The 17,178-nt window shown below is 47.6% G+C and overlaps 1 protein-coding gene across 2 annotated transcripts in view; it reads left to right on the top strand.

The window, feature by feature from the left end:
* ZMAT4 (zinc finger matrin-type 4) overlaps positions 1-17,178 on the top strand; it is a 51,628-nt gene that overhangs the window by 17,502 nt on the left and 16,948 nt on the right. For both annotated transcript variants that reach the window (XM_085559120.1, XM_021535894.4), the window contains 2 exons: positions 2,352-2,453; positions 13,206-13,295. In XM_085559120.1, coding sequence (XP_085415246.1) covers positions 2,352-2,453; positions 13,206-13,295 — 192 coding nt within the window. The remainder of the gene's footprint in view (positions 1-2,351; positions 2,454-13,205; positions 13,296-17,178) is intronic.

The following is a 17,178-nucleotide window of genomic DNA, read 5'->3' on the forward strand; positions in this document are numbered from 1 at the left end:
TTTCAGGAGCTGCTGCTCATCTGTGCAGCCAAGCAAAGAGAGCTGGTCCCTGACCTGCCCTGGGAGAGAAGGGTCCCCCATCTTTCCACCGGTGGTTCCATGGGAGTGTGGCCGTTTGGAGACAGCCCTGGGATCTGAGGAGCTGCCTGGGGAGGCCAAAGCCATGCGGTGCCAGGCTGTCCTCTGCAGAGAGTGGGGTGGAGGCAGTGTGCCTCACTGAGGTGCTCAAGTGATGCCAGGCAGGTTCTGCTGGTGGGGAAGATACACTAGGATTTGGGAGCAGGAGCTTCTGTCACATGTAACTGTGCTCTGATGCGTTATGTGAGGGTCTCCCATTCCAGAGAGGCTTTTATTAGGTAACTCGAATATTTACTGATGAATCGTGGTGCACAGCAGTCACATCATCAGCAGAACCACTGTGTTCTCCTGGTGCTGAATCTGTGATATCGAGAAGAGCACATCCCACACCTGTACCAGAACTTACTGCTTAGAGAAAATACCCAAGATCCAGTTCCTGGATAAGCCTGTTCAGCCCCTGTTGCTATAAAGGAGGACAAACAATTCCATCTGAGAAAAATAGGCTCTGTTATCAGAACACAGAATGCTGAACTAATGCTGAGAAGCTTTTGATTTACTCTGATTTTTGCAGTGAGGGTTTGTGCTAACATTCCAGGCTGCATGCAAATGAAGGTGGTGTTACCTGTCTCTAGCTTGGTTGCTGGATTGAGGTTTAATGAGATTCTTTGGTTTGCTTTGTGTCCATCTGTTGGAGTTAAGTGAGATTTCTTCCTCCCACTTTGTTTGCCTTTGATGCAATTTTGCAAAACTTCTTGTATTCCTAAAAGGGTCTTTTGGTGTCTTTGAAAGTTTCTCAATGCAACATCTCTCTGGACAGAGCAAATGAGGAATAAAACTAGGCAGATAGCAAGAGAAAACAAGCAAATGTCTTTGCAGAATCAAAGAAGGGGCAAGGCAGCAGCAGAGGAGCTCTGAGATGAGTGTTTTTGTCTGGTAAACCAGGACACCTGAGCAAACCTTTTCCTGGAACTCAGGGCTGGTTGGTCTCTTCAGGCTGGCAGTCTCTGGTGTCAGCCCAGCTGCTTGTTTTCATAAAATATGCAGGGGCCACAATAACTGTGGGATGGCAGGACATTGGGGATTTGGCATAAGCACCTCCAGCTCCGCTGCACAGCCTGGTAGTGACCAGCCTTTCTGCACCTGACTTTGTCTGCTAGTGGGATCTCGTCACCCATTCCTTTCCATTTTTATTTTACTTCCCAGTCAGTGGAATGAACTCTATAAAACCTGTATTATCAGTCTTCATTATGCTCAGGTTTGCTATGATTGTGAATTAATAGATTTTATCTTGGCATTAATGAGAAGGCAGCAGCCTCTCTTTCCCTCTTACTTTGCATAGGGATTGGTTTTAAATATTCTCTCTATGTAGCTGCTTCTGTTGCTCTCTGGCTCTGCTTGGATTCAGTCTGTTTTAAGCCTGAACCTTTCTGATACACCCCCTTGATTGTGAGTTCAGATCTTTATACCTGCAGTGGCACAAGGAGGAGGCTATGAACAGAGGAGCAATGTGTTCCTGTGAATCAGAGCACTCAGCAAGCTGGTTTTAAAGGTGCAAGTGTCCTCGTAGAAAGTTCTGGGGAACACATAAATATTTAAAAGCTGCTGGAGAACAGCACTGCCCAGTAAATCATCCAAACAATTCTCTTCCACATCTAAATTGAGAAATATGACAGAGTGCTCTTTCAGCTTAAAACCACCTTCCTCCAGGTTGTGATGCTGTTTGCCTTCTCTATAAAAGTTTTTATAAGCTCTTTTATTGTTGTATAACAAATGGTCAAGTGTGTTTTGAGCCATGAGCAATCTTTGCCAGAGCTGGTTCTGTGCATGGTGTTTCTAGATAGGAAAGGTGCTGAAGAACAGCTGTTCACAGGTAGCTCACACGTGGATGTTAGGGCAAGCTGTGCTGTGGAACCTGTGCTGTGTGTGTGGCATTCAGAGGATGGTGTTGTTTGGGCACACCTGGCCCTCGTGTCCGACTGCTCCTGCTGCAGTCACGCTCCCGTCCCAGCAGCGCCCGAGGTGAGGAATGAGCACTTGACATGGGCTGCTGGTGCAAAAACCTGAGGACTCCAAATGGGAGGGTCTGGGATGTGGGGACACCGTCTGTGTGTCACATTTACACCTGTATAACATTGGTTTCATTCCCTCATGGTGGCAAGAACTGCCTGGCTCAAGTGTGCTTTGTCCTTGGCTCTACAGGAACCTTGTCAGACACATCTGCCTGCTCTCTGTAACAGATTCCGCTTCTTGTCTCTTCTCTCTGTCATGCACAGATGAAATCCTCTGACATCGACCAAGAATTGTTCACTGAAAGTTACTGCAAGGTGTGCAGTGCTCAGCTGATCTCCGAGTCCCAGCGCGTGGCCCATTACGAGGTAGGACGTTCTTGGTCTGTCACTCCACCGTTGCAGTTCTGCTTGGAAGACTCAGCATTTGAAGAACTGTTTTTACTGGTGGCATCTTACTCTGTCAGTGATGTCACTGCAGCGGTGTCTGCTGCTTGTCTGGCTTTTTCTTCTGTTTTTGCCAAGTCAGCCTGCAATTTGATCAGGACTGAAGGAAACACAGTTAGCAAGGAGAGCAATTAAGAGTTCAGCAAAACAAGCTCAGGTTGTATTAAATGTGCTGCACTGTGGTTTGGTGAGTAGGAATCACTGATTGTGCAGAGAATAGATTAGAATTTGTGAATGTATTTAAGCACGTAAGAGGTAGTGAGCAATGAATAATTAGAAAGGATGGATTATTAGAGACATGTTAGAACAGCAATTAACAGCACTGCCTATCTTCAAAACAAACTTAAATACATTCCTATTAAACAAGGAGGAAATTATGGAGGGATAAGATGCTGTAAAATCCTTCAGAGAAGGAAACCCACTGCCTGGGTGTAAATCCTGCCAGGGTGAGGGGCTTTTGGTGTTCACCCTATGGGAGAACAGAGATTCTCAGGTTCAAATGCTGAAGAGGTGCAGGGTCACTGTGTGGTAGTTGTGCACGAGGGACTGTCCTTCCCTGGGGACATGGGACATGGGAGATGGTCCAGCCTGTACTGGGGGACTCCAGAAGTGATGCATGTATGCATTATCTATATTACATAGTCTGTATATAGAGAATAAACGGTATTAACTCTGTATATTCATAATATGTAATATAGAGATAATACATGTATTTGGATAATATGGAATAATTTGGTCTGATTTTGGTGGTCTTGGAGGTCTTCAGCCTAAATGGTTCTGTGATTCTGTGTGATGAACTGGGGGATGAGGGACTTCTGCACTAACGGGAAGTATGCTTTGCTTCTGTCTTTGGTTACATGGAGACTGCCAGTGTCTGCAGAGTTCCAACAGATGCAGAGTTTGTGCACAGGGGCCTGAAAGATGAAGTTACCCCAAGCGTTTGCTTGACTCGAGTGTTTTGCAGTTGACATACGAGGGAGACAATTGTGTAGCTAGTGGAGAATGTGCAGGAAGCTTAATGTACATGATCTGAGGATGCTGTGCTGCATTAATTAACAATGGGAACAAGAATGTACGTTTGCTTGTAGGGCACTTTACATGTCTGTTTTGGTGAATTTCTTAGGAGCTCTTCTGTAACTGCTCCTCTGGCTGCCCTCTGTGTGCAGCAGAGATCCCTGGCAACTCTGTGAAGTTGAAGGCTGCAGTTTTAGGGACACCTTCCAGATCTTGATGCTGGGCACCGCAGATGCCAAATTTTGCCTGCAGGAGGCAGGAGCATTGCTGCAGCGCCTGGTGAGCCACAGGGTGCTCAGCCAGTCTTGTCTCCTCTGCGCCTGTCATTGTAGGTATGAGCTGAATCATTAATTCATAGCAGATGTTTTTGAAATGTGGAAAACAACACCATTTTCTGTTGTATATTTTAGTGCGAGGTGTTGTGCTCGTTTGTCATCTGCTGTGAAATCCCAGCAGACGCTGTAGATGTTTGACACAATAATGTCATTCCCAAACCTTGCTGGTGGGTTGCATAACCCAGAGCAGAGGCTTGGAGTGAGTGAGCTGTAAAGACTAGTTAGGATCCCCTCTGGCGGCCCAGAGGCTGGGAGTGCCTCTGCCCTGTGGCTGTGCCACACTTTGCTGCTCTTGACAGGGAGCAGTGTCCCTTTGGGGCATCTGTTCTGGTCACCACTCCTGTGTGTGATGCTCATTCTCGTGGTAACCTTCTGGCACCCTGGTCCCCAGAGCCCACAGGCATGTGAGAGGCTGAAAACCTGCCCTGAGGTTTTCTGGGGAGGTGAAACTGGGGATTCCATCCTGCCTGAGACTGCCAGCCCTTGCTGCAGGCCATTAATTAATAGCAGGAGTGTAAAATTCACTGTTTTACTAATTATAAAGTAGCAGGTCACAATTTTCACACCTTTCATTTTTTTCTTCTTACTTTTAGAAAGTGCTGTATAGTTAAAACCAGATTATTTTCATAGGGAAAATATCAACTTCAGAAGACTGAATTTTCTGCAAATCCATTTCCAGGAGCCCTGGGGGTGGCCACCCCGGCTACTCTTGGATGCTGAGGACCCTTGGTGGTGGTGCAGCCAGGGATGCTGGGTGCCAGGGCTCTGTCTGGGTTTGTTTTGTTCAGCAGCGCCCTTATTCTTCCTGAGCGAGCCTGGAGAGAAAGGGAATTGATCCACTGCCTTACTAGCGCAGTCAAGGGAGCTCTGCAGCCCTTGTGCCAGCGACTGGAATCTTGCCTCTCTGTGTGTGCAAAATAAGACATTTCTCTGTAAGAAAATAAAGGGAAGCAGCCTATGAAAGGGGGACGTTTTTATCTTGCCAAACAGGAATAGTCAGTTCCAATCACTGTCTCATCTCCTTCTCCAAATCACCAACCAATAACTTTTCTTCTGTGCTACCTTGCCAGGAATAAAAAATTATTTTATATCAGTCATGCAGTATTAAGTGATATTATTTCCAAGGGCAAGTGTAGTGGAAAAATGACAGAAGGATCAGAGTGTTTACAGCACTTTGTGCTTCCAGCACATACAGCAAATAGTGCCTTTATTACATGTGCTTCATGCAACTGTATTTCTGGCTGTGTCTGATGCACTCTGAGTCTCCTTTCCATCCTGGTGAAAGTGTCAGGTCTGGCCCTCCTGTCGAGGGTTCACCCCAGGACAGAGCTGAGTCTGGGGATATTGATTCAGTGACGTTCCCAAATGAGGAGAAGCTTTAACGAGCCCGGTGCATGCTGCGGTGCCGAGCGGCTCCGGGGCTGATGCTGGGCAGCTTCTGCGCAGCCGTGAGCGGGAGAGGAGGCAAATCTTACTGCCTGCTGTGGATGCCTGAAAGAGTGTGCATTTGCACATTTTAATTCTTAAAGCAAATTACTGTCTTAATTTGTCTCCTGAAGTATCAGAAAACTCCATTCCCATTTCTGTTTCTAGAATAAAGCAGCGAAGTACGGATGCCTGAGACAATCCCTGGGTGGCACTCACTGTGCTGCTGTGCTGTGCCAAGTATCCCTGAGCTACCCTGGCTCCCTTTCCTCCCTGGGAGGGACACAATGGAACAAGGCTGTTGGGTGAAGAATCCATGTGCTGCAGGTGATGGCAAGTTCTGGGAGGGTATTTCACACCTGAGGGTATTTCACACCTCATGTTCCACTGTGGTCCAAGGGGCGACAATGTGCTGCGCTTGCTGCAATGCCATTGAAAGTCTGTGCCGCAGAAATTAGTTTTTTCTTTTCTGTATCTCTGCATCTTTCCTCCTTCTGGAGCAGAAGCCTCTTTGGTGCTGGGCTCCCTCTGGATTACCTGTAATTTAACACTTCCTTCCAGCTTTGTCTTTGAGAGAGGTTGTATTAATCACTTTGGTGAGCTGCTCTGTAAATTAAAAAGCTAAAACAAAGCTAAGGTTTCTTAGTCCTCATCTCTGTGTAGAAATGTTCACAGCAATGAGGAAGATGTTACTATTTATTTTCATGTTTCTCCTTGAAAATCCTGCAGGAAAATTACATCATATACAAAGTTGCTCTCAGATTTCACCCTGAGCTGCACATTCATCACCACATTTGCTTCTCAAGCTGCTGTAATGCTCTTCTCCATTTTCTCCATAATCTTTATTGCTTCAGGTGTTCCGAGAGTGCTTTGTTTTTCCATTTAAAATGGAGGAAGATGCCAGGTCTGGAGGAAGAGCAGCCCAGGAGGGCCCTGTGCAAGTGTTGGCTCACCTTATGGGATGAGGGAATGCTGCTTGAATGCTTGTGGTGGAGCAGCAGGGGAGGGCAGAGGCAAAGTGTATTAAAATTCAAATGCAGAAGAAACCAGGGAGAACAAATCAAGTGGCATGCCCTTTGGCTCCTCTCCGAGCTGAGCACTGTGGAATTTCTCACTCTGTCTCCAGAGCGAAGCGGGCGAGCGATATCGACAGCCTCATCAATGCTCCTTGTCTGCACGGGCTAGAGTGCTGCTGGGTTAATCTGCTTCCAGTTGGGCTGTCCTTGGCTGGAAACAGCATGAAGCAATGGCTTGTCTGAAGGAATAATAAACAGTGTTTACTATTGGCACATTAGTGCCTTAAGGATCAAGACGTGTGTGCTCAGAAGGGCAGTCCTGTGTCTGAAATATTAATGTGCTGCAAGAGCACATACTCTATTTAATGCTATGCTAGAAAGCAAGGAGCTTGAATGTTATGTTTCTACTCTCAGCTCCCTGTGTGAGATGCTGCAAACATGGAGGAGTGGAAAGGATGTGCTTTAGCTGAAGATAAAGGCTGAACAGGGCTGTTGCGTGTCAGGTTCTGCTGATGTCAGTGATTATGGAAGGGAATGTGACATTTGCTGGCCATGATCTCTGTTGTATGTTCTGCCACTGTTGCTGCTCACCTGCCATGTTGTCTTGCTTTGGTGGCAGTGACATGTAAACGTGTAAATCCTTCAGAGGATGAAGGAGGAGGGGACATCCTACCCCTTGTTGCCATGTCCTTCCCCACCACTGCTGGAATGTGCTCTGCTGTGGTGATCACAGGTTTTGATGGCTGATCAAACATTACTGTCATCCTGCAGATTGTGCTGGTGTTGGACAGGAGGACCTTGGCTTGAGGAGAAAAAGCTAAAGAGGGCATATTTGTGTTGCAGAGATGACAAAGGTGCTGCTCTGTTCTTTTTTGTGTGCACATACAAGCTGCAGATATTCCTTGGCATCTTGTGTTGTGGTAACAGCCCTGGTTAAAATATGTTGAGGAAAAAGTGGCCACGCATTGTATATGAGGGAGATAGGTGGGTGCCAGGGTTTTAGGGCACAAGGCTCATGCTTCCTCTGTGCACACAGGGGCAGCAGCAGCTGCTGCATCACTGTGGGCTCTGGGAGCTAGTGGAGATGGAATGGGACTTTACAAGGCTCTATGTTACTGCTCTGTTGTCAACATTAATGGCTGAGCATTATTTTTAATGCACTTCCAATGTCAAAATCTATTGCTAAACAGCAGCAACAGCAGAGCAGATGAAGCCCTGTGCACAGCTCCCTTCCCAGCTACCTCTGCACAGAGGCCTGTTGCTGTCTAAAAATAGCTGAAGTTAAAAGGTCCTTCAGAGCAGCAGTAAAACACACTGGGAAAATGGGACCCCAGGGTTAGCAGTAGAGGAGAGGCATAAAGTTTGTCACATTAAAGCAAGAGGAATGAAAGCAAAGAAAGGTTGCACTGGCTCACCCTGGCTAGTGTCCCTGCGAGACAAGCTCCTGCAGCTCGTGCCCTTCTTTGCTGATCCTGCTGCACAGGAAGGCACCTCTTTGTTCCAGGTATTCACTCCTGCCTGTCTTCAGTATTTAAGCTCCCAAGCCGTGTTTGGATTGGGGCTCTGGGTGTTTGGAAGCAGTCTACAGCTCTCGTGGTGTGTTGTGACAGAGCCGCCCCCGTGCGCTCGGGGCTGTCGGGCGCTCAGGAGTGACTGGCACTGACGCGCTGCCGCCGCTGCTGCTGCGGGGATTTGTTCTGCACGGTGGGGATGGAACGGGAGCAGCAGTGCTGCTGCTGCTGTGGGGCTGGTGCTGGGCAGCTTGTGTGCACAGCAGACTTGATGTTAACTCTTCTGGTGCTGGGATGGGGGGCTGTGCCGGCGGTGAAGTCCACCCACACCTCGAGCATCAACCCCCAAGAGGAGTGTGGCCTGAGGTGAGAGACTGGAGCTGCAGGTAAGCAGCAAGAATTTAGCTTGCTGTGTGGAGCACATTTCAGAAGTTCCCAGCCTGCTCACTCTGTCCCTGCATCCCCTTTCCCTTGGCACGTTTACAGAACACTCGAATGGGTTGGGTTGGAAGGGACCTTTAAAGGTCTAGTCCAGCCTCTGCCGAGAGCAGGGACATCTTCAGCTCAATCAGGTTGCTCAGGGAGGTACATTGCCTGGAAAAATCCCATAATACCAATGGAGAAGTAAATGCGTGGTTGCATTAGTGTAGATGTAAGATCCACTGCAGAAGGAATGTGAGAGGGCGATGTGAGGAAGGACCACCAATGGGTTTAGGGAGGAGCAGGTGCCCGTGGTGGCCCCGGGTCTGGGGGACAGGTCTGTGGGTGGCAGCACCATGTGAGCCAGCTGCTCCTGCCATGCTGCTCTGACAACAGCCTCTAAGGAGAGTTATTTCCTCTGCAGTGTGTTGGACAAGAGATATTTTGACTACTGTCAAAACCATTATAGGAAGCAGTAAAGCTAAAGATCACAGCTGAAATGGTGATTCCTGAGACAGAAAATTCGTGCTCAGGATCCCCACTTGGAGTCATCCTGGCCATCCAGGAGGAATGATACAAGGAATAAGCAGATATAAGGAAGTGGAGCTAGTGGTTGTTTGGCCGAATAGATCCTCAGTAGTTGCCTTAATGTGTAAACAAATCAACGTCCAAACAAGTAATGTGCCTCCCTTTGCTTTGGAGCAGCCAGTTTGATGGGGGTGCAGATTCAGCTTAGTACTCAGGAATTGCAGACACATTTCTGTGTGCCCAGAAAGGCAAAAGCATGAGTAGACACTTTTTAAAAAATTAACTCATGGAGGAAAAAGGGAAAGTTGATAGAAATGACCATAAATTATAAATGAGGCTTTTCAAAAATTACAAAGGGAGAAAAAGGACATTGGCATCCAGCAGCGTCTGGAATAACAGCTGGGGAGTTCAGCTCTGCAGCGAGCCACAGGGATCTTGACAATGTTTGTTGTGTGGGTAGTAGAGGCAGAAAAGGGAAGGCATTTGCTGAAAATACTTCTCCTGTCTATTTAAAAAACGCAGAGGATGTTGTTATATCATAGAGGAAGAAATAGATTGGTTCCATTCCAGTAGAAATTTGGAAGGTTGTTAGGCAGTGATTACAAATTCCAGAATGATGTAGTTTAGGTCAGCAGGTTCAGTAATTCACAAGTGAGTGCTTGGAGTGTGCTGGCCACATGCTGTGTGCACTGTCACTGCTGACCCTGTGGCGTGGGAAAGAGGAGGAAGTTTCCAGGAGGAAGCAAGCACAGGGCCAGGCTCAGCAGTACTGGGGGGCACAGCATGCTCGGGAAAGGGGCTGCAGGACCATGGCACTGGGTGTCTGTGCATGATTTGGACAGCTGGGCCAGCCAAAATAACTTTCTCTCTTTTGATGAGATTACAAGTAGGGCCAATACAGATAATAAAATTGGTATAATCATGTGACTGCGTGTTGTGTGGCAATTTAATTAAGAAACTGCCAGCACACAAAAACATCAACACAGTGTACACTAAAAGGATTAAAAGCCAACCAGTGGGCTTCTGAAAAATAATTTAATACAAACTAAGAGAAGCTGCAGCCATCTGGGCTGCCATGGTTCCTTCCTTCATCTCGCACTGTGTCTCTGCTAGTGCTCAGTGCAGCCATGCTCTCCCTGATGTGGGGGTCCCTGGCCTTTGGCTGGAGAAGAAGTCACAGAGAAGGAGGAGCAGGAGAGGAGAGCTAAACTGCCCAAAACCATAAAGCTGCCAGCACTGCAGAGAGCAAGGATTGATGAAGGGGTATATGGGGAATACGGAAATGAGATTATATGCTATCACAGCCTGAGGGAAGCTGCAGAGATAGTTGATTGAACCTGATGACAGGAGACAGGAAGAGTGCCCTCCCAAGTGAAGTGTTTTAGACTGCTGGATCAGCTTGAATCGTGGTGTAAGCTGGGAGCAGTTCCAGGGCTGTGGTGGGGTGCTGAGCTCTTGCAGCTGGTGGGGGGACTCCTTTCCCAGACCCCTGGGCAAAGGCAGAAGGGAAGAGCTGTGTGTGTCTGTGTAGCCTGGCGACCCCCGGGCTGTAATGCCTCAGCTGGCAGCTTCTGGCATGTGAAGGGAGCTGGGTCAGTCCTCCAGAGCCTCTGGTCCATCCACAGAGAAAGGATGAGAAGCCCCTCCAGCAGACAGGCAGAACGGGGCTGCGCGTCCCAAACTGGCCGCAGCTCCCGGGTCCCACCAGCTGCCTCTGCTCCTGCAGGGACCTCGCTGCCTGCTCCACGCGCAGTGTGCTGCAAAACCCAATTTATGCAAAATCAAATTGCATTTCATAGTACAATTTAGCTCTGCTCTGCCCTTTTATGTTTTAGGGTTGAATTGCCAGAACTTTGCTGCCTCTGCCACGATCTTCTGTGCTAGGGTAGATTTGATAGAGATAGAAATAATCCATTTATTTACTTTTATTGATGAGCCTTACAATAGCAAATGAGTTTGCAATGCAGAGCTCTGCAGCAGCTGTGTGAAAACAGATTCTGACCTCCCTGCATAGTCAGGGCTGGTTTTCAAGCCTGCAGTATTAAACCAGACTTAGTGCCTCTAAAAGGTGCTGTTCCCACCAGAGACAGGGAAATGAAAATGCCTTTGGCATACCACTTTGTACAGCTGTAAAAGAAGTATTCACGGGCACAGAAACACCCTTATTGCACCCAAAATGAGGTTGTGGTGGCTGTTGGCTCCACAAGGCAACGTGCTCATTCCGCACTATGGATTTACAGATGTGGCAAGGTTTTGTCTTTCCTAAAGCTTGACATGTGGTGAGATGGGTCAAAATGGGAGCTGGAGGTGCCCTAATCCCAGTTTATCCCAGTTTTCTGGCTCCTGTTTGTGGTTTTTCCTTTGCCCCCCCCATGTGTCTGGCACTTGCCCTCCTTGTGCCTTGAAGCTGCAGGTTTTCAGCAGGGAGAGGATAACCCACAGTGCTGTTTGCGAGCAGCACACTCAGAATAATCACTGTGCTCCTGCCGTGCCCCTGCTGGGGAGTTGGGATGATAAATACACATGTAAATGTAGAAAATGCCAGAGATAAAATGGATGACAAATGGGCTGTGCTTCCTCTGCTCTGCAGAGGGAAGGAGATGCTCAACACATACAGGCGGAAGCCAGGGATGATTTTAAACTCCACTTTTATGATCATAAGATAATAAGGTTGCATAAGGAGCTGTGTAGTTTTAAATTATGCTAAACATAAGTAATTTCTTTACCTTGACTCTCGCAAATCCAAACAAATGTGCCAAGAAAGGTGAGAGGTGTTTTACAGAAGACTGAAGCTATGCTGCCTTTTAACGCTGATGTCTGGGTACCATTTCTGGTCCAGCTGAGTGCCATGGAGCAGAATCTTAAACATTATTCCTCCTAACATCTTTGCATCTTACACACACCCAGCAACCCCTCCCAAATTTTTTGCCCTCTAAACTGAGCCGGCTGTGGCTGTGTGCGCGTGGGCATGGTGACGTGCTGGGTGAAGTCAACCGAGGGAAGAGCCTCGTGACTGTGGGGAGGATGACTCGAGGGAGGCTGGCTGCTCTGCAGGGTGGCAATGCTCAGGCAAGAAATCCAACTGAAAAACTCTGGCCACATTGCCTTTACAGTGTGTTTGACTGGCCCTGTGTGGTACAAGGCACCTGCTAAGCAGCACTCCAGGCAGGAAGTTGGGACTGCAGCCAAGCACCAGAAGTGGTGTTGCACCTCTGTCCTGTGCATTTCAAGCATCTATTTGTCATTTTCTAATTGCGCAGTCTCTGTCTGGGTTGCTCATCTGATAGCTGGAGCTTTGGGGTTTCCTGCACTTCACTCTGACCATGGAAGGTCGTATTGGCTAAATGCAGCAGGAAGACAAGCTGGGGACAGATATTTGACTTTATTTATCTTGACTGATTTGCTCTGTGGAAAAAATTATTGCATAGTCACATTTCTGCATGTGAATATAAATATAGTTCCCTGCAAATTTAGCTCCAAGTTTATACCACGGGAAAAAGAATGTTCCAGAACATGCTAATGGTAATTTAATATTTTTAAATTGCAGCTCTGTGATCTGAAATTATAACATTATGGTGCTGTTGCTCTCTGGGGCAGTTGGAAAGGGCGATTCAAAAGAAACATTTGCATGGTAACAGCTCCCCATGTGTCTGCTACCCATATGCTGGGTGCAGTTATTTTGTGGCTGCAGGATTTTCCCCCCTGCATCTGGTGGAAGACAAGACCTGATGTAAGTCAGGATTTTGAAGGTTTATGTCTGTGCTTCTGCTGTAGAGGCTTTAAAATCTTCCTTTAAGTCTTGCCAGTCCCAAGAATTTGCTTTGGCTTCTGCTGCTGGGGTCACCAGGGGATCTCCTGTCTCTTCTGACCCTCCCCTGCCCGTGAGCTCCAGCTGTGGCCAAAGGCAGTGTGAAACCTGCTCATGTCTCCCTCACGAGAGATCTTTTGCCCCTGTAATATTTTATCATTCTAGAAGCATAGGAGCTGTGGATTTGGTCTGTGTGTGTGCCTCTGACACATCAGGATACTGTTGTGCCTTTGGCAGAAGCTCAGTAACCCCCACCTTTCAATCTGGCCCCCATGGAAATGGTCTAGCAACAAATTCTGTCCTTCCCCCACTGTCTGGTCCCTGCTGTGTCTTGGAGGGCCTGCAGGCAGCAGGACTTGGAGGGGGGCCAGGGTGGACCATTTCTTCTGCTAATGGCAGGTTTCATCCCACAGCTCATTTCAGCTGGGTGCAGAGCTCTGTGAAAGCTCTGAGAAGTGCAAATGCTCCTCACCTGGGTCCCTCCCCCTTTTCTCCTCCAGTGGTGGATATGTGCATCAAGGGGATGTGAAATCTGACTATGGGTTGGTGTAGTGAGCACAGCAACATGGTCTCTTGCTCCTTGTAACTTCAGTTCTTCTTTTCTTTTTGCATTCCAGAGTCGGAAGCATGCCAGCAAAGTCCGCCTCTACTACATGCTTCACCCCATCGATGGAGGCTGCCCGGCCAAAAAGCTCCGCTCAGAAAATGTGGGTATAACCCCAGTCTTTGTTTATTCAGCTGCTTTGACTGAACTATTTGCATCGTTGACTCTGGGCTACAGCCTTCTCTCCCTTACAACCACAGATGATCAGGTGCCCAGAGGTAACATTTAGATTAGCTGAAATGCAAAGTAACTGGAAATAATTTTCAATAAACTACACAAGAATTATTATGTGCATCAGCAACAGTAATTGCACTTTTAGTTATTTGAATGTTCTTTCATAGGAAAAAATATGCTGATAGCAAATACTCAGGGCTTGCTCCAACCCAGGCTGAGTCTGGTGGTGAGCAGCTGGGGCAGGTGATAGGGGCAATGCCTGCGGGAGGCTCGTGCCTCCAGGCACGGGGTGACGGCCACTCTGGGGTGCTGCTGGCAGTGGAGCAGCACTGGGGTCACTTCCAAACCCCTTCACCCAACTTCCAGCACGTGACACCACTGTCAAGGGTGAGGGTCCCTGGGCAGATGGGAGGACTCACACCTGGACAGTGTCTGGGAGCAGTGTGGGGTGGCAGTGGGTGTGGAGCTGTGTGTGTACACCGGGTACCAGGTACAGAGCTGCTGTGGGTACAGCTGTAAGTACACCTGCCGTGCAGTGCCCTGCCCTCCTTCTAGCAGGAGATCAGGGCATGCCAGTGGTGCCACTGCAGTGTCACGGCTGAAAACTCCTGGGGGAGTAAGAGCAGTTTCACCTCCCCAGGGCTCTGGGGACTCCTCGTTCTGGGAGTTGATGTGCTTTATCCAAAGGCTCCTCACTCATGTTTGCTCTCAGTCTTCCGGTTTAAAGATTGGCCATTGGCTTCCTCAGCTGTGTTCTAATAAACAAATGAAGGTGAGGAATTGGACCAGCTCACAGCCATTTGTCAGGCAATAGATAGAAGGAGGCTGAATTTTTAAGAGATGGCTTCATGGGGAATTATTCATTTGGCTCCTTCCCATGTTCTAGGGTACATGAGAGGTTCCCAGCATGCAGCATCCAAACCAATTCAGCGTGACTGGGGCTGAGTGCTATTGATATTTAGTGTGGTATCTTGTAATTAAAGGGAGAAGCACACAAGTTTTGCCCAAGGAATCTGAAAGCTCATTTATGTAGTAATTGAAACACTAGTGAACTTTCCTGTTGCACACAAGCCAATTGCAGATGCAATCTGCCCCTCCACAGCAGGACCTTGCAGTGATTTTATTGAGTTATTAATGACAGAGTGGTAGTGCAATGGGCAGGTGCCTACAGATGGGGAGCAGGGTCCTCTAAGGGGTTTGATTACATCTAACAAGGAGCCACATACTCCATGGGCACCTCAGATGGGATGTAGAGGACAGAGAAACAATCAGATATAAAATAAGTCCAAGTTGAATTATTTCCCACTGCTTTTGTGAAAGGCAGTGTGGAGAAGGAATGTAATTCTGTGTTTGCTGATGCTTTTGCCAAGGGCAGCCCTAGCGGGGGTGGATTAACGTGTCCTCATGTTCTAGGTGAATGCTAGGCTAGGCCAGACCTAAATGCTAAAATTATTTGTGTTGTAAAAATATAGCAGGGAAAATCTGCCAACATTTATAGCTCAGAGTAGGCCTGTTGCTGATCAGATATCATACGAGCCTTTGCATTTAGAGAGAACAGAACTATTCAGGACATCTCTAATGCTGCACAATGGCATCCCTACCATGTGCACATGCAGTGTAGTGCCCAATCCTAGCAGTGTCACTCAGGCCATTGCACAACAACTTTAATGAGCATTAGAAACAATCAGCAAAAACCAATTAAATTTGTGTAGAAGGAGCTGCAGCTAAAAAGGGAATATTAGCCCTTTTTTTCATCAAAACTGTTACATGGCTGATTGCCACTGGGTTTGTGTTCTGCTGACCACAGAACTAACACCTTGTCCTTCTGCCAGGTGGCAGCAGGAGGAGAGGTGGCTGCAGCTGTGGACACTCAGTGCAATGGGATTGGAAACAGCATTTGCTTCCTGACCTTTCTGTGAGGCGAAGACTACACAAGTAGTCTTCCCATGGATACCTCAATTGTTGTGCTCTTCATTATTGGTTTGATTTGGTGTGGAGGAGGGGAAAACCCTCATGTCTTGACCTTTCATGAACTGGTACTTGCTTTTTGCTGGTACCATGACAAAGACAGGCTCCAGAACAGAAATTACCTGAATTTCCTATGGAGCAGCACAGAAAGCAGCTCTTTAACAGCAGCACCTTCATGCACCGAACATTAATTCAAATTTAAAAGTTACTTTGTCGCATGTTAATGCTGTGGTTTATACCACTGTGTTCTAGGGTTTGTATAATCTTTTCTTCTTAGTAAAACTTGGGAAATGAAGACAGCAAATTTGTATCTGTGGAATAAAAATCCTTACTTTTCCTGTGGATTCCTTACAGAACATCCAGCAAAGGACTGCAAGTGCCTGACCTGTGTGAAGATTATGCAGCCTGTTAACAGGCAGACAAATAAGTGAAGTTAATTCTGTTGGATATATGAGACTGAAGTTTCTAATATTACAAAAAGAAGCTCTGTAAACGAGGCTGGCTCAGTAGAGCTATGGAGTTGGGGAAGAGTGGGGGTGTCAGTGTTGGGAGATGGATGCTGTAACTCCAGTGATGTGTTCTGTTGTGCTTCAGTTTGTATGAAGCCAGTGTCTGTGCTGCATTGGAGTGAAGGTTTGCGAGGTGGGATCAGCTGGAGAAAGCTGCAGAACGAAATGTAGAAATACTCCTTGGCAGCAGTGGATTTATAAACGCTCAGCAGACCTGTCAGTGCTGTTCACTGTTTCAGCCCCAGAGTGGACTGTGCTGCAGGAGGGATAGGTGGGTGCACACAGGTGCAGAACATCGCCACGGAGCAGCCACCTGCTCCAGGTAGAGCCCTGTGGTCCAGCTGAGCATCCTGGGGGAGCAGCGTGCGATTGCAACAGCTGCACAATCCTGTCAGCATGTCATTCAGCGGGTGACAAAAGACACCCGGATCAGCTTCCCCCAGCCTCTCTGGTTTCAGGTAAAACAGCCCCTGACAAATGAGAAGGCATAATTACCCTTCAGGGCTGGATCTGCCTGGAACACCTCTGGCTCTGGGCAGGAGTTTGGCTGGTGGAGGAGGGAAGGGAGGTGATGCTGCTAAGAGATGATCAGACCTGGGTAAATGCTTAACAACAGCAGAGCCCAAATACCTGGTTCCTGGCACTTGGTGTACTAAAGTGGCTGCTGAGGAGCAGAGGTCTGTCATGCATGTGCAGAGGGGCTCGCAGGCCCACCAAGGGTTTGGGGACACCCCTCTCCTGCTGGTGGCTGAAGTCCCACCCACACATTGAAGTACTTGCTCAGAGACTTTTGATGAACCCAGATAAGCTGAACTGTGGGTCAGTATAAATGGGACCCTGAGCTCTGCATGAGGTGTTGGAGGGCTCTTTGAGGGGGTTTTAATTTTTTGTTTTTAATTGCAGTCTAGCTGAGAAAGTAGGTTGAAAAGGAAAAAATGTCACTGAAGAGCAGCCCTGGCAGAGGAAGAGACCCTGGTGCATTAACACCGAAGTGTATCAGCTTTTCAAACGAGCTCTGTTGGAGGCTCTTCATATGTTGCCACTGATGATCAATAGATACTGGAAATTTTCTACTCTGCTCTTAACTTTCAAGTGATTTCCCTTTGAAGGCATAAAATACCTTGAGAGAAAGCTATTTAAAAGAAGTGCAAATTACACTCAGAACAGTACTAATCACCTCTTGAGATTCCTCCCTAAGGTTTGATTTACAGTTATCAACAACAAAAAAGTGATAAAAATCGGTGTTTTTTTCTAAAATTGTTTTTTTTTGGGGGGGAAAAAATGACCTTCAGTGGTGGGTCAGGTGTCCACTCTGTGTTGGGCTCACCCAAGACT

Source organism: Lonchura striata, chromosome 22 (genome assembly GCF_050655825.1).
Source record: "Lonchura striata isolate lonStrDom1 chromosome 22, ASM5065582v1, whole genome shotgun sequence".
Lineage (NCBI taxonomy): Eukaryota > Metazoa > Chordata > Aves > Passeriformes > Estrildidae > Lonchura > Lonchura striata.